Source organism: Colletes latitarsis, chromosome 14 (genome assembly GCF_051014445.1).
Source record: "Colletes latitarsis isolate SP2378_abdomen chromosome 14, iyColLati1, whole genome shotgun sequence".
NCBI classification, from domain to species: Eukaryota; Metazoa; Arthropoda; class Insecta; order Hymenoptera; family Colletidae; genus Colletes; species Colletes latitarsis.
The window spans coordinates 25,717,435-25,740,231 of NC_135147.1; the positions used below are offsets into that span (position 1 = coordinate 25,717,435).

At 45.8% G+C, this 22,797-nt stretch overlaps 1 protein-coding gene across 1 annotated transcript in view; it reads right to left on the reverse strand.

Moving 5' to 3' along the window:
• The window catches only part of LOC143350334 (synaptogenesis protein syg-1), a 428,929-nt gene extending 411,001 nt beyond the window's left edge, over positions 1-17,928 (reverse strand). The window contains exon 1 of the mRNA XM_076782390.1: positions 16,249-17,928. Coding sequence (XP_076638505.1) covers positions 16,249-16,336 — 88 coding nt within the window. The 5' untranslated portion in view covers positions 16,337-17,928. The remainder of the gene's footprint in view (positions 1-16,248) is intronic.
• Between the last annotated feature and the right edge of the window lie 4,869 nt (positions 17,929-22,797).

A 22,797-nucleotide genomic window follows, 5' to 3' on the forward strand; every position in this document is an offset into this window, starting at 1 on the left:
CGAAAAGGTTCCATCGTCTTTGTAGAAAAAGAGAGGAAAAATCGTTTCCATTCCAGGGGAGTTCCAAGGGAAAGATAATACAGATTCGGTCGTTTCTCGCGTGCAAGAGAATCATCCCTTTCCAGGGTTTGGCAAGGTCCCCTTTTTTTCTTGGCGGGCAGAGGGAGGCGAGGAATTCGCGGCTGGTGAAAAATAATCGAGACACGATTGCGCAGTGAAGATGGCCGTCGTCTACCGAGCACGAACCACCCTTAAAAACGAAATCTTTTCCCTCTGGTCGCAACGGAACGCGTCCCGATTCCCGGATACGATCTGCATCCGCCTGGTTTCCGCGAAAGTGCCGCGATGGGGAAAGTTCGCGTCGAGGTCGACGGTCTCCAATTATAAAATTCGGCCCGTGTACGAATATACGCGACAACGAGCAGGGGTGGCGGGGGCGATATCGATAGAGAAGCCGGGGAATCAATACGTTATATACTTTGCAAGTTCCGCGGCGTCGAAAGTTCCCAACGAGCCCTGGCCAAGTGGTTCCGCCTTCCAAGAGACGCGAGGTAAACCGTATGCTCGACGAAATCGAAGTTATGGCCGATAGTTAACGAGTCGTGAAGCGCGATTAAAACTTTGAAACGGTTCCCTCGAGGGCTCGGTCTACTTTTTAACGTCCAACCGATACTCGGTCGCGATGCTCGAACGCGTTTTTCCAGTTAGTTAAAGGGGTCTCGGCCCGAAACGAGACCGCCCTCGTGGTTTCTCTTCCCTTTCGTTTCGTTTTCCCGATAGAAATCGAGGGACCGAGACAAACGACGGAAAGGCCGTTAATTGGTCGATCGGATACGCGAACAGAAGGAGATCGCACGATCCGAGAACCGTGTCGAAAATTCTGCGAGCGTTGTTCGATCGTTGCGCAATTTTTTACCAAACTTGCGCGCCTTAAATCGCCCGATATGTCCCACGTGGATTTATTTTATTATCCGTGAATATTTTTATACGGAAACGAAAGTACGCCGACAGGGGGACACGAGTGCTCGATATGAATTCGCTGCTGTAATGATTCTAGACGCGATCAGTAAGTTGAACGATGTTAATGGATAAACACACGTTATGGAAAAGTGAAAAACAGTGCTTATAACTAAATATTCAGAGACACTAATGTGATTGCCTCCGCCTTAAAACTATCGGAGGATGAATGAAGAATCATCGTTCGAATTTTCCCGTGATACGGGCACGCGCGGAGGGGGCAAATTTTGGCGCGAGCCGCGTGTTTGCCCAGAGAAGAAAATCAGTTGCACGGGACAGGGTTTAATCGTTGACGGTGGGATCGCGTAATCGGGGGTGGAAGCATCAGTCCCTAAGGAGTGATCTGTTTGGTAAATGGATGACCGGTTCCACCGGTACGAGGGAGCAAACACGCAAGAATCCTGCGGGGATATATCGACTCAAACGTTATACACCGTATCTGTCCTGTTATCGGCCCACGAGCAATGACTACCTATTGCGCGACTCTGCGAATCATTTTTCATTCGTATCCGCAGGTCATCGGCCCGCCGGCGCGAGGAGAGGTCTTTTCCGTAATTGCAAATTGGTCGGCCCCGTCCGCCATCGGCAAGGCTTAAACCTAATCTACCGAAAACATTTACGTCCCGCTTAATCGTTCCGCGCGTAAATCGCCCACGATTGCGCGGCCCCCTGTAGGATCAAGATCGTCGCTGGCGTTCACCCCCGGTCTGGGTAGCGCGTTTCAACGATCGTTGGTCTTCTCGCCAAGACGTCGCAATCAACTTATTAAGTCAGATAAGGGTCGGCCACGGAGCTCTCGCGGCCGCGAGCGGACCGGAGGCGCGCTATTCACGGCGCGGAGAGATATGAAGTCGTTGGAATTCGTGCTACGTCTTCGGACTCGTAGCTTCGGTTCGTGACTATTCCGCGATGTAATCAGATATCCTAGGGCGTGCGTTTCGCGTTCAGGCCAAGTCGGCCCGTTCCGGGGGTCGATATCGCCGCGAAGATTGCCTGACCTCGGCGAACCGTTGGGGGAGGGGGTGGGAGGAAAAAAACACGTGTTAATCGTCGGGAAACACGCGCGATAACGCGTCAAAGGGGAGGAAAGAAGGGGACGGATCTCGCGTACGACACGAGTAACTGAAAAATTAGCGAGTCGAACGCCCGTTTCAGTCACCTGGAGCTACGGATAACAATCCGAAACAAACCATTAAAGATCGGCGAAAACACGTTGTCGTCGTTAACGAATCGACGATCGATGCCTGGGGGACCACGGAGCACGTCGATGGAATCAATAGAAGACAATAAAACCGAATAATTTAAACTTTATGGGCGTCGATAAGTCCGACGTTGATCGAATCGTTGGACGCAACCGTTCGTATAAAAGCACAGGTGCGTTTTAAAAGCGCTCTTATGGAGCGGCGAACGGACGCAGCGATGCTCCGAGCGTGATACCAGCGTAAGTGGACTCCAAGTGGCTTGGAAAATAACTCGCGGAACTTTATCGTATATCGGACAATCGTGCGACCGTTTTATCGCGTTGGTCTCAATCTACGTTAAACTTCCCTTTCGTTTCGCAGTCCAAGAAGTTTACTCTTTGCGATCCTCTACCTGGACTCGACTTAGAATTTCTTAACTAAACATCTGGTAATTATTTCATCGCTATTTCAAACGTAACACGATTAACACTGCCAGACCAAAACTGTGATCTCATACAATTGTAAACTGTGTAAATTAAAATTTGTCTTGGTAATTACTTTCGTACACATTAAAGTTCATGAATCCTATTCAAATTTAGTCTTGTCATTCATATATGGATGACGTAGCGATCAAAGTGTTAAGACAAGATGGCTAGTGTGTACTTTAATCGTCAGATCCAAAGAAAAAGAAGATATAGGATGCTTTTACATGTAAATATGATAAAATTGTTTCATTAGAGACCTTCTTATCGAGAAAATCGACTTTGAAGAACCTAGGTACGACTTGGACCTCAGCGCAAGTAGAAAAGTAAATGAATGGTCAGACGCGCCACCTCAGTCATACTGAATCTCAATCGTTCTACGTACATTTTCGAATTCACCTATCTCGAAAACGGAGACCCCAAAGAAGAAACGTTGCCCATACTTTTTAATCTAGTTTTCTACGTAGAATCATTTTCTGCCAAGTTTCAAAGCTACCATGTCTGAACAAACTAAAGTTTTCGTTAATACGTTCGCCGGCGTCGTGTGCGCCTACGTAACATGCTGCATCGCCCATATATGCGTCCCGTGGTAATAAACGTGTTAAGGTCTCGTGATCGTGAATCAGTCAGGCGTAATTTGCACCTTAAACCCCCCATACTCCTTACGGCGATGTGCGCGCCGCGGTATTGTAATACCTACGATATTAATTTTGGTCATACGAGGCGTAATTAACGGAGCGTATAACGTTACTGGGAAACGTAAATAAATGTCTGTGACTTCTTCCGTCGCAGGAGTTTCGTAGACTATTCCGTACGGAAGTTCCTACGTCGAAATTGATAGATTATTCCCTCGTTAGACAGTCAAACGTCCTCCTAATTTGACGTTACTACCCTCCGTCTAATACGTGCTAATCCAGAACCAGTTAGCGTTGTTGCCGTAATACCTCCAACGATGTTATACAGTCAATCTCGACCGTAACGAGCACTGTGGAGCCAACATAATCTGCTCGTTACATCCGTAATAATTAAAAAATCACACAAATACGTAACCAAATACTATTTCTATTAAAATTCTTACGCAAACTGCAGCACACTTGAATCAGTATTTCACTTCTCTGAAACTAACAACGAACATCGAGTACCGAAATGATTTGCTCGCCAAGACTAACGATCCAGACACGAAGCGAAATTAATACTTAAAGATCGTTGCTCGTCACGGGCAGACAATTGGACCGTACGTGTAATCAACGGAACTAAACCCGTTGAAAAATGAACGAACAAGTAAATAAATAAGTAAACTTTTGACATCCATAGACGTTTCAGTTGGTCGCGTGGTTCGTTGATTAACGGGAAGCTCGATTTCCGATATGCCGTTATTATTTTTACGAGCTGTCGTCCATTAGTCGGTAGAATTCCTGCGAGTCGGTTCTCCTATTCTTTCGTTCGTTCTCGCTTCTACGGCCGACACTGATATATCGTTTGCGGCGCCATTGATTGACGGCTCGCCATTGGCCGTCGGCGTTCTGTCCCTCTTTCTGATACCCAATTTCCTCTGGAAAATCGCGATTTACTTTGTCGCTGACCGTTTCCGATTCGATAGACTTTTTATCACCGTCGACGAGCCTCGTCGTCCTCCTCTTTCCCGATTAGATTACTCCTTATCCACCGGCAACCACGACACTCGAAACCGATTCACCGGAACTCCTTTAAAATTAACATTGTTTCGAAAAAACGAACGCGCGAAATTTCGCCTAAAGTCGCGAGCAGCCACCGAAAATTTAATTTCAAAATCAGTTCCGCGCGATAAAAAGTTCCCCCAAGATTTATTCGACGTGTTACAACGTATATTCGCGAATATACGGTTCGGTGGCGTGCGAAAGTTTCAGGTCAGATGAAGTTTTCTCTCTACTTTGAAAGCAAAGTTCGCGAAAACTGTATTAAATGTCAATTACGAGTGCGAAATAAGGAAGTGTTAAACAACCTGTGTTTACAATTTCATGTGTATTTGCATACGAAACTTTCGAACTTTTTTAGAACTTCCACCGGCCATCTTGTTTCACGAGAACCACGACACGTTTAAAACGAGGCAATATTCTCGCGTCAATATTTGATGGCTTCGTCGCGAGGAGAAGAAAAGAGGAAGGTCCGGGATTAAACTATTATTGATGGGGAGTTTTCAAAATTCGATGATCGACCAGAACCGATTACACCAGAGCATCGAAAAATAATTTCAGATCCGAGTATCTTATTTAAACTACTGAATGGTATGCTCGTCTGGCCTGAATTGCTCGGAAGTATCTCCGTGAATGCTCCGGCTAGATTAGCGAGAATCCGCCTCCTCCATCGGACCGTCTATCTGCAGCACTAAACACGGCGATCTTATCGTTAGAATCTGCTGGAACTTTGCGAGCAATCTTATTCCACCCCCTCGTAAAATTCTTTTCACCGGAATAGATTATCGCGATTAATTTATTTAATTTTCATAGAGAATCGTATTTGCTATGCCACGTTAAATTGTATACTCTGAGCAACTAAAAAGAAAAGAAAATTTCTATCAATCGATGATCCTTTGAACGAGAAGAAAGGAGAAGACTTTTCGTCTGGAAAGTTTTGCACGCCACTTTGTATTAGCGAATTTCCATGACGAGATACGCGATGTTTTGTTAGCCGTGCTTCTGTAAGAAACAATGAACGCGGGGACCCACAAAGGACAAAGCTGAATTAGCAGTTTCGAAAAGGTCCTCTTGCTTTTATTGCGAAATATCAAAAGACTTTTCTTAAGAGTCCGTCCAGCATTCTCGTTGTGTAAATTATTCCCCGAGAACTGTTGCTTTTCGTAGCCCCTCGTAATTTATGCGGTTCTACGTTTTTCGACTTCGACTTCCGTCGTTTCGTTTCCCCTGTTCGTAGATATTCAGCTACTCGATTTCTCTCGTACTATTCCCGTCTCCCGTTTCCCCTGCTCGCCTTCCACGATCCCCACGACTCTTTCGATTAAATATGTTCGTCCATCTGGCGTACGCGACGACGCGAAAGCAATTTCCGAACGATCAAAATCGCGTTCCAATTACCGATCGGTGACGCAAAGGAATTCGGAAAACCTCCAGAGATGTAGAAAATATGGTTCGCGGAACGAGTAGAGGAATACGCGAACGGTTCGCTGTAACTGACAACCGTAATTAATGCGCCACTTTATTCTCATGAATCCATAATTTTCTGTTATGGTAAACAGCCGCCCGAATATTTGCATACGCGATGTAATAATTTCGTTGTTAATTTATCGTTTCGGGAATGTTGTGTAAATATTGCACAAAATTTCCCCTTCTTTTCCCCTGTGGCGTAGAATTTTCACGATTATTCGTTATCACTGGTTCCCTCGCGTTAGAAAAGAACGACGACGAGCAGATGCAATTTATACAGTTCATTAATTAAACTGTGCTATCTAGAATTATTTAATACGTAACACCTTCTGGTCGCGAGATTTGGTACACAAGGATTGCTAATCAATTGTAAACCCTGAATGGGATTACTATCGAGTCTTTAACAAGATCTCTGCCAGATAATTCGACGCACGATCAAAATCGCGTACCTTTTTGGTGCAATACGGTGAATACGTTCGTTCTTTTTCCCCAGAGCCAACGATGGATCTCCGTTGGGCGACATTGTTACCAGATTGGGTAGAACGAGCCACTAAACTGGCCCGGAATGACCTCGCAGGGAGTTTCTTAAAGCGGGGCCGAGAAGAGTCCGCCTCGATATCCGAAGAATGCGGAAAGTCCGTGGAGTAACGAACAAAAACTGCACAACCCCCCTCCCCCTACAGCTGGCTCCCGATGGAAACGTATTGAGGAGATACGGGGATGATAGCAAAGAATCAATGATCGACCGTACTTCTGAGCCCCGTCCCGTTTTTTATCGGACGACTTCAAATAATTGGAGTGCCGTCGAGAACGCGTAACGATCCGTTCTTACGGAAGTAAATACAAATACCATTCGGTGGGACCGAAACAAACACTCCACGAGGAGCGGACGGAAACGGAAGCAGGGGTGGTAACGAGCGCAGCGAGACGACGAGTGGCGCGAAGATTGTTCGAAGATCGTTCGAAGAATTGCCTCGTCTCGGTGATCTCGATACGTGGGTGGATATAACCGGAACCGTTCAAATTTTACCACGTTCGCGGATCCCCGGTTTCCACCTCCGTGAATTTACGTAAACAGTTTCGTCGATCGATGGATAAGTTTCGGAGGGAAATTATCAAGATTACGCCGTCTAACTGCAAAATTAATCCGTCGTTAGCAAACCGTGACTCCCTTTAACGTTCCAGCCTCCCTCCATTCTCCGACCCACCCCGCGACTCGAATTGTCGGGGAGTGTCTGGGATTCGAGCCCCCAAAGCGAATTACTTAAAGAGGGAATTGTTGCTCCTTCCGGTCTGAGGGAATTTTTTGCCGGGAAATTACGAGCGCGAATTATTTCGCATTTCGACGCAACGTCGCGCGGTGGATTTCCTACGGGGCTGACACCTTTTTATTATTACAAATAATAATAACGAATCTTTCTCGCGTAGCACCGAATTAAATACACATTTGAAAAATTACTTGCGATTAAATCGCACGTCGAGTGGTTGACGCGTTTCAAACACGAGTATACTCGTCGATTATCGACCTTCTATTGGAAGTGAACGCGCTTGGCGACGAACTACGAGGAGCGTGGCAGAGGCGTTAATAGGATTGCGGTGGGCGTCGAAGCTACGATAAACCTTCGACGATGTTCAAAATTTCGAATAACGCGAAGAAAACTGGCTTGGAAGTTCGATGTGATTTTTAAACGTTCGCGGGGACAGAAGAATCGCCCACGGCGACGAGGAAAACTGCAAAATCCGCGACGGGCGCTAAATCGCGTACAATCGTATCGATTTGTCGATACGTCGAGTTCCGCGGGACAGACATTTATTTACTGGTTTGGATTTCGCATTACCCGGGATTATTTCGTAAGAGCGAATATAGACTTTATTCAAGCGCGTCGAGATGTATCGGATATCGCGCACGAAGGGACAAAAAGAGGAATCGAGGCGCGCTCTTAGTTCCGAGTAAATTCGTATCCCGTCGGCTCCGTCGAAGCGAGATCGAGCTAGTAGCTTCGATTCCCTCTCTCTGTTCCACGTTATCTGGCTCCGTCCTGTTCCTTTTTCTCTGGCGCGGAGAGTCGGGTGATAGGAAATAGCCTGCAATCGTTCCACGAGACAACGCCGGAAGCGAAATCGGTTCTGTCGGCAAGATTCAATCCCGACCCCGCGTCAACTCCTGCTGCGAGATCTTTACGAGTCGAGAGATCGCGTGTGCAATCGGACCTTGTACCCTTCGGCCACCAGAGACGGTCCTTGTACGCGCGAAACACACGTCCAAACAACGTCAAACCATCATGTTGATACCCAGTTGCGCGTATCTGCGACTAAACTGTACGTAGCGATGTCAAATTTACGGGACACAGGCTACGAAATACTGTTTTAAGGGATATACGAGTCTCAGATGTTCTCAAACATAGCGAAACATAGAACTATTCCTCTTATTTGTAATTAAAGTAGCGTTGTTTACGATTTTACAAGTATTGGGGCTCTCAGGCAACGTCAAACCGAATATGCGTGACTAAACCGTACATATCGGTGTTAAACTTATACAACACTAGCTATGAAATACTGTTTTCATCAATCTACGACTCTAAAACATGAAAAGAATTCAGAAGTGACTCGCTCAAACATAGTCAAACATAGAACTACTCGATAATCGAACGATGTACCTGTTATTGCACAGCACGCCTGATTAAATAGTATTATTTACCATAATACAAGTATCAGAACTCATAGACGACGTCAAAACGCATCATACTGCGTGTTACAGTCCTAGTTCTAATAAAAAGCAAAGCATGTTCGCGAAGCACGAGTCCTCCCACCGAAAGGCAAAGTCTCCAGGTTTGATTAATCGTCGAGGCATCGATTGACGGAGTTGGCGCGAGTTTGCAAGGTGGAATCGGGAGCCTCGCGCGTAATTTCGAAGGAAGGAAGCTTCTCCGCGCTCCTCGGTCCGAGCCGCCCCCCATTCGGTGACAGTTATAGGACGTCTCGTTTGTAACTGTCGGCACGACAGGATCGAACTTAAACCCTCGAGATGCATCCTGCGAAAATCTAGGTGGAAGGGGCCACGGGCCCCGGCAGTCGACGTCGCGATACACCGAGAAATATTGGATTCGACGCGTCCTGGGAGCGGAGGCGACGACGCTCCTGAATGCAGCCATCAATGGGAAGAAAAAAAAGGAAATCCATCGCGAGACGACGCGAAACATCGTTTCAGAAACGACGAATTTACTTGGCCCACCGTTTTCGGGCGCGACTTTTCGAAATATTCTCTTAACCCGCCACGATTTTTCCCCGATACTTTCCCTCCGAAAACCCGGTTAAGGTTATCACTGTCAGGGGAGCGGATGCGAAACTAGGACGAGCTCTCTTCTAACCCGAAATTGGTATCTTGATTAATTTCCGAGGAAATACCTCGTGAACTTTGCGCGGGTTAACAATACTCGGTTTAAGCGCTATTTATGGCGGCAAAGGAAGGCGTTCCACCCGGTACATTTCTCTGGCAATAACTCTCTGTGCACTCCGCGATGCTCGACCGACTCGTTCGACCTCTCGCACTCGATAACTCAAACCACACGCGTTCGGTACACTGCTTGCGCCCGAAACCACCGTGTGCATTCCAAAAATTCATTCTCTCGCGCAATTCGTTCGCAACCGATACTTTCGTTTAAACATCCACTCGATTAGCGGTTCTGCTTACCCGCGATTTTTTATTCCCCGAAATACCGACCACCTACGCATTCGATTCGCGATCTCCAGTCCGACTGAATTCAACAGAAGTTACCGCTAGATTCGTACGCAGATTAAACAGAATCAAATACTATTCAATATTAAAATAATGTTTGAAACTAGTGGTACAAAATGCTAGGGAGCTATATATATACGTTACTGTATGTTTTTCTAGTAATTTCTCCGATATTATTTACGACAGTGGTTTACTTTTACATTTATTCATGCATCACAGTAGTTAATTTAAAAGCTTATTTTCGGGCTAAATACATCACGCGTCGTGTAGGAAAGTTTTAATAAAAACGCCCCGTCGTTAATGCGTTAAGATAAATAACGAATGCGAGACTAGGCCACCGCGTCTGACCATTACTCGTCATTTCTACTTGCGTCGGTGTTCGTCCGCATTAGCGGTGCTACGGTATTATCCATTTTAACTGTAGGCTAGTCAAAAAATAGTAACACGTCGACGTAAAACAGATGGCAACGTGTCGTCTCATAGACGCGAACACGAGTGGAAATAACGAGCAATTTATTCTAATTTTCCATATCAAGTTTCTCGAGAACCTCGTCCAGAAAAAAATTCGTTGCCCGACGATATTCGCTCCCGGATCCTTCGCGGTGAATATTTGGTGTTCCAACGCGTCGCGTTCCGTTCGAAAAATATCGCGTTCGGTTTCTTTCACGATGTTTTTGCACAGTGGCTGAGCGCTGCCAGGCGCTTTTTACGGACCCCTCTTGTCCGCGACATTCGCGTTAAATCGCGTAAGCTCAGATCAGGCCGAACGAGTGCTCGCGCGTCTCTTTGAATCGCGAGTGGCGACGAACGATTCGCGACGACCGGTGAAAATTTTTCATCGCGCTTTTCTTTGGCCGCCGTTCCCCGGGCGGAAACGGTCGATGAAAGCGTCGCGGCGCTTTTCGAAAGGCCGGGTCGCTCGGGGCTGGCGCTCGCGCTAAAAACGGAAATCAGTTTCGTCGATGGGTGGATGGGGGGATCCCGAAGAGCGTGCAAGAAAAAAAAATAGCGTATTAACGGGACAGCGGCGCCAAGTGGAAACAAGAAAACGCTGAAAGTGAAATCGAGAGAGATCGCGTTTTTTTCCCCTTCACGCTCGTCTCTCGAACCTGGATACGGGGAGCTTTCGAAATGAAAATTACGACACGAGTTACGAATCGTGAAGAGACGCTATTATCGAGAGGGAAAGCGGAAACAAAGATGGAGGGAATTCCGCCAGGAGCGAATTAGGGAATCGAATAACCGGGCGGGATGAGGCCGCCGCTGGAAAACAGGTTGCAACCGACGAGACGAGCGCGAGAAAAAGAAGAAACGGCGGGAAAACCAGAGAGCGGAACGAAGAAGTCCGCGCGCGGAAAGGAAACTGCGGCAGGTCGGTTCGTTAAACCTTCCCCGGGAAAGAAAAGTCGACGAGCCCTCGATACGCTACCGGAGGAGTCCTCTTCACGGTTGCCTCGAGTTTCCAGCTACACGCGTGCGACGTCGTCTGTGTGCAACCCTCTACGTGCTTTTATGCGCGACGATCTTCTCCAGCCTTCGTCCGGCAATGTCGCCGAGAACAAAGAGAAACTACCACCCACGTCTTTCTTTCGATGCCGCGTCGCGAATCTAAAACTCGTATTTGGCCTTCGTACGCGGGAAAATCGTTTCGTCGAAAAGCAATTCTAACGTTCGACGCTGAAAATGATAAAATTGTTTGGAGGAGGGTTCTTTTCTAATTTATAATTAAAATCTCGATATCAATTCTATTTTGAGCACCGTTCTCTGCCTCAACTGTAAAAATATTATATTTTCTCTTGGATGTAATGGGTTTTGACCCGTGTAATAAATAAATAATATTCTAGATAGAATTGTTCTTGCGGAAGAGCAGAAGGGCTATCGACGCGGCTGCATTACTTAAAAGCAACGCGATAACAAAAAAAAGGAGTATGCTAACAACGAAGCAGAAAATGTGTACGAGGCGATAAATATTGCAAAACCGTGGAAACTCACCGACGCGCTCAGAACGCTGGCATTTATTGGCATAGTTTTTACGGCAAGCCATTTCGAGCAAGCAAATGATGATGTTGGAAAATTATGGAGCAGAAAGTACGTCCCATTACTATTCCCAGCTACAACCGCGGAATATAGATTTAAAGATCTCCAGCGATTCGGTCGAGATTTCGCGATAAAGACGCGAGAGAACGCAACGCGCATCAAAGATGCATTTGTAAATCCGTACGACGATCAACGTCCACGTCGATAAACGATTTCAGGTGTCCAAAAATGGCACGTACGCTGCCAGATCGAAACCGTATAATATTCTGCGAGATCAAATTTTACGTAACTTGAAATTTATTTCAGTACTTATTTCTGTCACCTTGTTAAAATTCATAAATGCTATCCAGATTTATTTCTCTCGTCTTGATTAATTTTTTCTGGTATCAAAGTGGTGAATTCCGTCACCCGTATATGGGCGAGGTGGCAGTCAAAGTGTTAAAACGATCGAAAGAATAATTTATAACGAGGAGACCGGGGAAGAGTTAAACGCGATTTTGTTGGAGCCGGGGCGATTAATTTTCTCGCTGGTGAACAGCCGTATCCCTGGGCAGGCGAGAAGCCTACATCGTAAATGCAATCGAGCGCGTAGCCGCGGCCCGAAACGCGAAACGATCCACTCGCTAATGAAAGGACTTCATTATTCCCGCGGATAACTTTATCGATGATACTTCTCGCATCGGTATTTATCCGAGCGAGACCGACGCCGGACGAACGCGCAATAATAAACGATACCGTCGATAATTGTTGCGTTACAGGAATATATTTACCGCGCGTCCCGTCGCCACGTATATCCTCCGCGCGATCATATTTTCGACCATTATTACCGCGTCGAGTTATTGCCGTGGTATCAATAATTAATAACGAGCTCGATCCGTCGCCGCATTCGCAGCAGCACGGCGCTCTCTGCCCGCACGGGAACGCGCGCTGGGGAATCAAAACGCGCCGGGACATGGAAAAACGGAGGGACAGAGAAACAGAACTGGAACCGGAAACCGGAAACGGCATCCACGATTCACGATAAACCTGCTTTTAACCTCCACGAACTCGCGCTCGACTTTTACTCCCACGTCACGCGTTGCATCGATTCTCACCGAGCTAAAGAAACGAAATCTAGATATTCCAATTATCTAAAAACAAAATATCATTCTCCTGGACGATTCGAGGGGCTTAAAATATTAATGGAAATATTAGTCGAATCGATTTAGGTCAATCCGTAGCGAAGATAAAAAAACATTTCGTATGGGATTTAAAAATTATTGGGTGGATTGACACTTTGTTGTGTTAAAGAAAATAAATTTGAATTCGTGAATTTAAACGTGGTTACGAAAATAATTACTAGCACAAAGTACAGTTTAGAGTTGTCTAAAATTACAAGTTTTGGTCTAGCAGCCAACCTGTTAAGTTCGTGGCTAGTTTGTTGTCCACAGTGGTCTTTTTTCGAGAGATCAGAAAAGACGAAGGCAAACCGCGAACGCGTGGAACGTCGTCGATCGCGCGACTCGCCGGGATCGAGGATCGATCGAAGCCGGTGGGGGGGGTCGAATCGCCCCCGAGTCACGGGCGAGCCTTAATCGAATTCCCGGTGCTGTTGAGCGAAGTTGCTCCAAGTCAGGGGAACTTCCGCGTCGAAGACAATACGGGGGCCCGCGCGTCAAAGGACAAGAGGCACGAGTCTGATTACGAGCACGCCGGGCGAAACCAAGTTTTCAATCGCGAGATAACGAGAAGCTTCCGCCGCCTGGAATCTTCAAACGCATTACTCCGGCTCATTATTTCGAGATCTCTCCGGCAATTTCGTTTCCAGTACACGACGAACGAGTGGGCGAAAATTTTCGACGTTCGAAACCCCCATTCCAACCCTCGGCCTGTCGAGCACGTGGTCCACACTTCCCTTCGTCACATTTTGTCAAGTATATTTAAAGAATCCGTTTCTTCGTTCTCAAATATACAAAGTTGTCTTTCGGTCCAAAGAAAATCGAAATCCCGTGTCTTCGTCGAGTTTGATCGCGTTGGTTGCGTGGGAGCGTGCAAGGGAGTATCGTAGAGAGTCGTAAAGATCGATCTACGGATAAGGAAAATGTAACGGGTGTAAGGGGAACGTAGACAGTGTCGAATAATTTTTGCTCGCCCGTAGGTACGCTGGAAACGTCTGACCCAGTACGAACCGCAACCCCTTTCAGTGGGCTGATCTGTCTTTCTGTTATACTCACAGTGGTTGAAAGTCTGACATTTTAGTTAGCCATCGGCGAGGTTTTCGACTGAAGGTGCGTGCTCGCGTAACATTAGAGTCGTGACATTTCTAAGTTATGAGAATCTTACTTTTTTCCCCCCGCGCCACTGTTTCCACGTAGTTTCGACACTTATCGCTATAAATATGGCGTAAGGGCGATGCGATTATGACGGCTCTTCGCGTGTTAGAGACAATTACTTGCAGAGCGGACAAGTCGGGAAAAATATGGTAAAAAGGGGCAGGTGGGAACGGAAAATTCGAGGCAGAAATGTTTTATTATTAACACGTTACGATTGTCGTATTATCCAGACTAAACGCTAGTTAAAAATACGATCCTCTGATTTTATAAACTGACGGTCGGATCAACAGCTTGTCCAAAAAATAAATATTTTTTCCCTACCACGCATAATTTAACAGGTTCAACGATAATACAATTTCCCGTTGACGCGGTTTTCGATACGTCGACGTTGCAATTGACAACTTGACGTTGCGAAAAGTAATTCGTTGAATAAAACTACGACCGGATCCGACGCGTTTACATTTTTGCGCGAGGCATTTTTAACGATGATGCAATACGTGTAACTCCCTTAACGGGGAAAAATATGAAATCTCCGGGCGCTTGAGCATCTGTCATATCAGGATCGTTGTTAAAAGTTCGCGGAAACACGGCGGAAAAGAATAAATATATGTTTGGGAATTAATGGGCAACATTTTGAGCATTTAATAAACTGGAATTCAACTACGGGAGGCGTTCTAATTAATGCCTTCCAACGTATACCTGCGAAATTATTACCCGCTGTATCTTTTAAATCATGCGTGGCACGAAAAAACGTTTCGTACTAATGTTGCTTGCGTTCAGAATTTATGTGTCGTTCTTTAAAGAGAAAAAATAGAATTTAAGCCTGAAAGAAAGCCCGTCGCATATCCTGGGATTTTTATCCATTTTATTTAGATGTGCCACTTTTAGTCGGACCTTTTTTTATTATTCGATACAAAGGTTTCATGTTTCATGAATATCTAAAACTTTAAATTTGCTAACGTAATCTCTCGTTTATCCATTAAAATGTGAATGTTCATTGTCTGTTAGTATTATTACGTTTGTGCGTCTATTACATTACTATCGTCATACTCCCCGGACTCTTTTTCCGTTTTCTTTTTTCTCTTAACCATCACAAATTCATATTGTCACCTGTCTGGTCCCATTTCCCTGGCCCCTATCACGTTCTCGTTTTTACGAGACCTATTGTCGCGCTCTTTCCGTCTGATCTACCTTTATTATTCCTTTTACACTTAATTCCCTTGTTTCTGTCGCCATCGCGTTGGATTCGAAGAATTGTTATTGAAAACAAAGATCTTTTTGCTCGATCGATAAACCTATTTTCCATCTGTGCTTTGTTATTTGGGGCAAACATGACTTTTGTTCAAGATTTATTTTATTAAAATATAAAAAGGTGAAAATCTGCTTCTGGAGTTAGAATATATATTGGTACTGTTATTAAAAATTATTGACGAAGACTTAACCTTTCGACTAGGATGCACTTTGACTCTGAACAATCGTTACTCTCATACGAATAGAAAAGCATCAAAGCAGTTATGTTTGAAACTATAACCTTAATGCAAGACCAGTTTAGCAAAATAGTAAACGCGTATACGACTTTGGTAGTCAAACATTAAAGCCTCGAGACGTTTAATTACCCTAATGTTAGAATTTCTCAAAGGGATTACAATGTCACAATCGAATGAAGCATCAACAGCATGCGTTTAGCCCTTTGACTACGAAAAGCGTCCATATTCCAAAGGGTTCAAGGAATACGCCGACTCTTGGAGTAAAAAATCTACCATTGTCGCGAGCTACGTAATATTTCAAAGTTTTGTCCAGTGATCGAAACACAGTTCGACGCAGCGGGTTCGCAAGATAAAACGAATTGCTCGGAGCACTTTGGGCGACGTCTGTACTGGCGAGGGAACTCGAGTGCGTGGGGTCGCCACTCCCCAACGGCCCTAACTCCCGTAGGGCCGTCCTTCGCGCTTTAGTGCAGGGCGTGCAAGTACAAGCGGGTTAGCGTGTCCGGTACATTATGTAATACCTGGGGAATACACGTCCCTTCTTCCCGCGGGCCAAGTCGCCGAGTTCGGACAACGTCGCCGTGAGACCGGAAACTCGCGTAAATCGAGCGATTATCGGCGTCGTGGATTCCGTGTTCGCGTACGGCCGCGTGCAGCTTGCGAAAAACTGCAGCGGTCGCCTGGAGCGAGTCTCCGCCCCAGATACCGCCCGAGCCCCGGTAAATAAAAGCGAGAAAACACCGGGGAATCGGCCTGGGCCTCGCGTCGCCACCCACGGCGGTATTTCTCGTCTCGATACGTTTATTCGACGAGAGAAATTACGCATTACGCGGAAGGAAGAGGCAAAGGGACTCACCCGATTTCTCGTCGACGGTGGAAGTGATCCCGGCGACGTAGGAAAAAGCCTTCGTTAGTCCGACGAACGACAACAGTGCACTCCACATTTTACTCTCGTTAATCCACGTTTACCTCTCGATCACGAATCTCCCTTAACACTCGATCGGTAACCGTCGCTCTGGCGTACTCACTCGCGACCTGTCGCACTTTAATCTCACCTTGCCGAGCTCGTTCGACGATCATCGCCGATTCCGTCGAGTCTCGCGTCGCACCATCGAAATCCCCTTTTCGTTTCGCCACTCGACGTCGTCAGTTTCTTTTTTCCTTTTCTTTATATTCTCTCCCCCCTTCACGGCGTTCAATGCGTGCGGTCGATTTCGCGCATTAACGGGTATCCCTCCTCGCCGACCGGATCTCCACCCCCGCGAGCCACTCGTGTTTTTCCTCTCTACTTAAACACTAATTAAAGCCGCCGCGGGTACCGCCGCATCCAACGCCGCGCACCGCAACACCCCCGGTCGCCGTTTCGCCTCTTCTTTTTTCCGCCTGCCTTTCATCCACTCCGCGCCCGTTATTAAAGCGTCGGACACGCGTAGTAGCCTCCGCGCCGCTAGAAAATCTGCCGCACTTTCGATCTAACCGCGCGCCGCTGCCGCCAATAACCTGCAACGACGAGCATGATACCCGCAATCACCGGTGACCATGGTATGTCCACCGAGGCCGCAGAGTTCACCGCACCAACGGCCACCGTCGTTCAGAAAATAACTCGATCGCCGCGAACAGGAGGATATGCCCGGGTCGACGTGCCTCGACCAACGCTCCGAAGAGTTTCGATCGACGATCGACGGCGAATCGAGACGGGGGAGGCTTGTGTACGGATCCTCCTTGGCATTTGAACCGTTCCGGGAGTCGCGATTAATCCGGATAAACAGTCGAAACACGCTAAGGGAGATCTTCGTCTCGAGTGGGTCCAACGCGGGGGGACTCGATCCCTCCAAGTTCGCGCGCTTTTCCTCCTTTATCGCGCCGTGGACGTCGGAAGTATCATCCCTGCTGGCGAGTATTTGTCACGTGCGCGAACCAACCACCGTGCGCGTCGAACGAAGGGGGTTGGACGCGCGATACCGTACGACGAGAGAAGAGAAACGGTTGTCGACGGGTCGTTGGATTTTTTTTTTGATTTTTTTTATTCGACGTCACTTCGACGATCACTAGGGGGTGCGTAGAAAGCGCGCGACGAGCAGCCTGACGGCGCGGGTCGACGCGGCGCATAAACACGTGGTCCTCGACCGACGGCGGACGGCACACTGACGGAGAAGACGAGCAAACGGCGCGGCGACGGACGCGCAGCCTGCAAAGCCTCCCGAGGAGGTGGTGGTGTCGGAGGAAAAGCTACGAGTGGGGCGAAAGGGGGCGAGAAAGGGGCTCGACGTGTACACCGTGCATCCCCCCCTCGTTGCTGGACCAGAAAGGGATGTTTGTCCTACGCGAAAGGACGCGCGTTCGAATAATACTAGGCGCTGGTAAACACAGCCGGAAACAGATACGTAACCGAACGCACATGCGTTCTACCCTGCTCGATAATTCGAGACCTCGCCTCGGACAGAGTTGCAACGAAATTTGGAACGAACCACGGTGTTCGAAAATTTAAAAGGCGACTCGGACGCGAGAAAGTCCAATTTTCGACCATCTTCGATCATGTTAGGTGTCGTTAAGTTTGTAGAGGAGACCAGGGGTCGTAACGTGTTAAATAATTTAAGATCTATCGTACTAATTATCGCAAATTTTGAATATATGATATGATACTATAATTGAAGTATCCATGTCTCAATTGTACAGTTACTCGATAAACAAATATATTGAACGAAAATGACTGTTCGACGTCGTATCGATATAAATATTCCTTGTGCAAGTAAGTGCTTCTTCATTAAGATCGAAATAACGAAGAAATATTGATCGTTAATTACCACTTTTAAATGTATTGTTAGTGAAAACTTGTAATATAGTTGAGATAAAATATCATTTTTCGCGTCTGAGTCACCGTTTTCGAATAGGGTGGCGGCCCCGGCGAATCGCGATCCTAGATTTTTCATCGATCGCGCTTTGTTTTATCGTTCGAGGGCCAGTCGTTTAACCCCGAGTTAGTTGTTTCGATGGAAACCCTCTGACCTGTTTCCGCTCACGCAAACAAATCTGTTACAAATTATTACGCCATAGGGCAGTTAATTTGACTGCAGAGTAAAGTTGAAAATTTATTGTATCGCGGATCGATGCCCCGGTGATATAGATCCTTTCCGAGCATTGTCGGGGACTCTGCTTTTCGTAGTTTAAAAAGAAAAACTACGAGGGAAAATGTATATCTGGGCGTGTATGAAACTGTAAACTCGTTGGAACAAAGCTGAACGAGCTTAAAAAGTATGAATACCGGCGTTGATTTGACCGCGAGTGGTCAAAAATCTCGCGTGTCTGAAAGCATTTCCTAAAAAATAATAGAATTGGGTAATTCAACGGTAACGAATTTTCGTTCTGTTATTCATTAAAAAGTTCCTCGCATTTTTTAATTGTGCTTAATTATGGATGTTGTAATACCAAAAATAAATTTGCACGCACAGTCGGAGAGAGAAACACTTTAGAATAGCTAAAACGTATTAATTCAATATTTCAATGTTCGTGTTGCATTATAATAGCCCCAGCTTCTGAGACTACCCTCGAGGATTAGGCTTGCTGGTCCTTGAATTATTATGAAACCGAGAAACATAAATAGAAGAAAATTAAAATAAATCTAAATAACTAAAATTACATTTGCCATGATTCACTGTACCATGGTTCCCTCTGTTCTGAAATAAAAACACGTACGAGTAAAGAACACGAAAACCAGTGAAAAATCGTTAAGAACTAACGCCTGAGAAAATGTTTGACGCGGTAAATTATTGCAAGGAAAACTTGTACCTATAGATTATAGCAGATAAAGGAACGAACGTGTTTTCTTACAAAGTTTACTACAGCGGGATAACGGTTATTACAAGTTCGATTATTACACGAGAGCCTCGCTCGTTGCATTACGTTGACGAGCGGTAGGGATAGTCACTTAACAACGAGTGAAGTTGAAGGGGCAAGTAAATAGTAGTAGAGATATACTGTGCAAGTGGGAACTCCTCATTGAATTGGTTACCTCGATTATTGCATGAACTTCGATCATTGCAGGAAGTTTCAGCCTCGTTTTCCTGCAATTATCGAGGTTCTAGCGCATCCACAATACCAACCTATACGAAGTGTACGTTCGATACGTGTACGTGCAAGCACGAAACCTGAAAAGCTGTGCATCTAAATATTTCCAAAACACACGTAAATCTACGCGTTTGGCACAAACGAGAGCAAACTATTTTTATTTTATTTTTGCTGGAAGCGACGTCAAAAACCAAATTGACGCTTCGAATTCGATAATTACAAATTTACGTGCTCGATAATTCAACGAGCAACGTCAACGACTTTCAAATAGATCATGCAGATACAAGCGAGCTATTTTGATTCGCACACTCGAGTGCAGGGGATCCTTCGTCGCGGAAAAGGTCATCGCGATCGAAAGCCTAAATTAAATGTGTCCGAGAACAATACGGTTACCGATCGTTTGATTTATTCACGAGACAACGACGAACAGTTGAGCAGCCGCGACACTTTGTAGCCCGAAGGTATTTCCTATCGCGAATATTCCGGGTAAAATGCGTCGAGTAAGTTGGATACTAATCGTAGGGGGTTAAAGTCCTGGAACGTTTCCTGGTAACGAAATAGATGGTCGAGCGTGGCGCGTTTACACGACCCGACACGGCTCGGCCCGATTCGAACAGAGCTTTCGATGGTCGCGTTTAGGTACTTGCGCGTACTCGGTCGTCCGGGGACGAGTGCTTGCTTTCTGTTCGGTGTCGAAGACGGTTTATAGTGGTTTAAGAGGGCCAGAAGGAGGGATGAAAACGACGGAGGGACCCGAGGAGTAGGAGACGCGGGGGCGAGGCGAGGCGGGGGACGGAAGAGATCGAAATGGGGTGAGAGACCTCCGGGCGAAAGAGGCGGATGAGGAAGCAGATGCTCTCCGACTCTGGTGTCACGGATCATGGTCATCTTAAAAGCTCCTGAAAGGCAGGAATGCCACTCGCGCTTTCTGAAAGCTATCTTTTCGACGAGGGAATGGCTTACTCGGGGCTGGCGTGCGCGCGTGTGTCGTCCGCCCGCGATTGCGTCTGTACGTGTAAAAACGCGAAAAGGGTTTCCCTTCGCCACCCTCTTTTCGGGGTAATGATTTTACTCGTTACGAACGTCGAGGCCACCGCTCGATAAAGGAACCGACAACGACAAACGACTAATCACCGCGGAATTCAACCCTTTGTAACCGTACGTAAACGTATCTGCGCCACGTCGCCACCTGGATATCCGTTTTCCTACGACCGTCGACTCTCAATCTCATCGGAATTAAATCTATATCGCGATATTGCTATCTCTCGCGTCCCGTTGATATCGTGCGCGATACAGAACCGGAATCGTTCGTTACTTTTTTCTCTACGTTTTTCAATTCGCCTTGTCCGTTGCACGTTCCGCGACAGAGAACGAATCGATTTTATCGGTACGAGTATCCCGTTTCTACGACGAAACGAGAAATGCACACCGAATAAATACTTTCGCCGTATAACCGTCGACGAGCTCCTTGGCGAACTGTAAAAACAACCGAGCGCCAAAATTTAAGATCGTTCGACGGTGTTTGGCAACAAGTTGTCGATCGACGATGCAACCTGACTAGGGAAAACAATTTTTATTCGTAAGCGTAGCCCGTCGAAGCGTTGCAGATGATTTTTTTGTTGTTGAAAAAACGTGATTTTGAGGCGTAATATAATTTTCATTAACGAAGCTTTAAGCGCGAGGTAAATGTGCCCCAGGCTACGTCTCTGCGCAAGAATTCCGAGCATTGCACTCGTTTACATAGGATTCGAGCGCGGAAAAAATGTTGGAAATCTGTGAAACGTGAAACGGAATAAATCAAAACTGAATCCCACGGAATGACAACGATCCGATACATGGGAAGAAGGATCTACCATCGAATTGGTCGTCGCAAATCCCAACGAAAACGTTGGGCAAAATATTCAATTTGAAACTTCCTATCAACTTTCGAAAATCATTAACGTAAAGTCTATTTTAGAATAAATCTGTCCACGCTTCGATCGAATACGCTGCATATCTCGTACGAGTACATTAATTGAAACGAAGATTTTGTTGGAAAATTTGACAAAATATAAAGCTGTGCTTTATCGAGGAAAACTACGACACTGCGTCGATTTCTGCGTAAAGATAACCGCACGAACGTTTCGTTACTGCATTCGATGCAATCTCTGCGTCGCCGAGAGAAAACTATCATTTAATTCGATGGTACGAGCCTCGATGGCGAATCATCGAGCTTCGATCGAACTATATTACGCGAAACAACGCCATTAACGCGGCCATTACACCGCATTCCCGTATTTCCGATGCTGAATACGCTCGAGACACATTTCCGGTGTCCGTTGCTCTCGAAGTATTCCGTTTGTGAACGCTTCCAGATGTTTCATTTCTTTTTTGCAAATTTTATAAAATGGTCATCCTTTACAATTATCGAGATTAATTTTTGTTTCTTCAACGTGAAATATAATTTCGTTTTATAATTCAGGACGGATCACGAGTTATTTATCGTTGATTCGTCGAGCTATTTCTCTGCAGATATTTATCCCATTTCTGATTTCATTTGTTTGAAATTTTTTAAATTTCAATTGTATTATATTACTCAAAACCTTGTCATAGACCTGGCAATTAATATTATATTCTTTGCTTCGATTTCCTTACCAAATTAATCAAAGTTCTGCATTTTTCGATCGATATCTCTGAGGTTCTGATCTTTGCGTTACGTTTTCCATATCGTCGGAGCGATCCATGCAACGAATGCATTTTCCAAGCCATCCGTGTGTGGCAGTAGCTACCAACTTGACCAAGTTTTCTACGTTATCGGCGTTTCTCTAACAACGAATTATCACAAAAACTTGAACCAGTAAACAATTCACAAATTTAAAAACCACAGTCGAATTACCAAATTTTTTTTAACATTTCCACAATCGATTTTAAGTAAAAGATAATCTTCGCGACAGTACGATCACAATTAATTACAAGCGTAACTACACGTAATCCTTAAAACTCACAGACAAGAATAAAACGCAATTAAACTTTGAAAGATCCGCCATAACAGTTTAGATAATTTATTCTCATCCTCTTATGTTTTTCCAAGTCTCTCAACTTTTTTATAATCCTTGTAACCTGCTCTCTATCCAACATCAATATTTACGACTCGTATGATTTTTTACGAAAGCTACCATCTTTTGCATTTCCATCGTTTCTAATGCATATGTACAATTACTCTCGGTAATTAATTCTAATTATTCACTGGCTGTTTTTGTCCTATCGCGAGTAACGTCCATCCGGATGATCGAAACGCTGATAAACGATCGAGGCGATTAACTTGTTTTCCCACTTAATGTCCACAAGCTGAACTACCCAA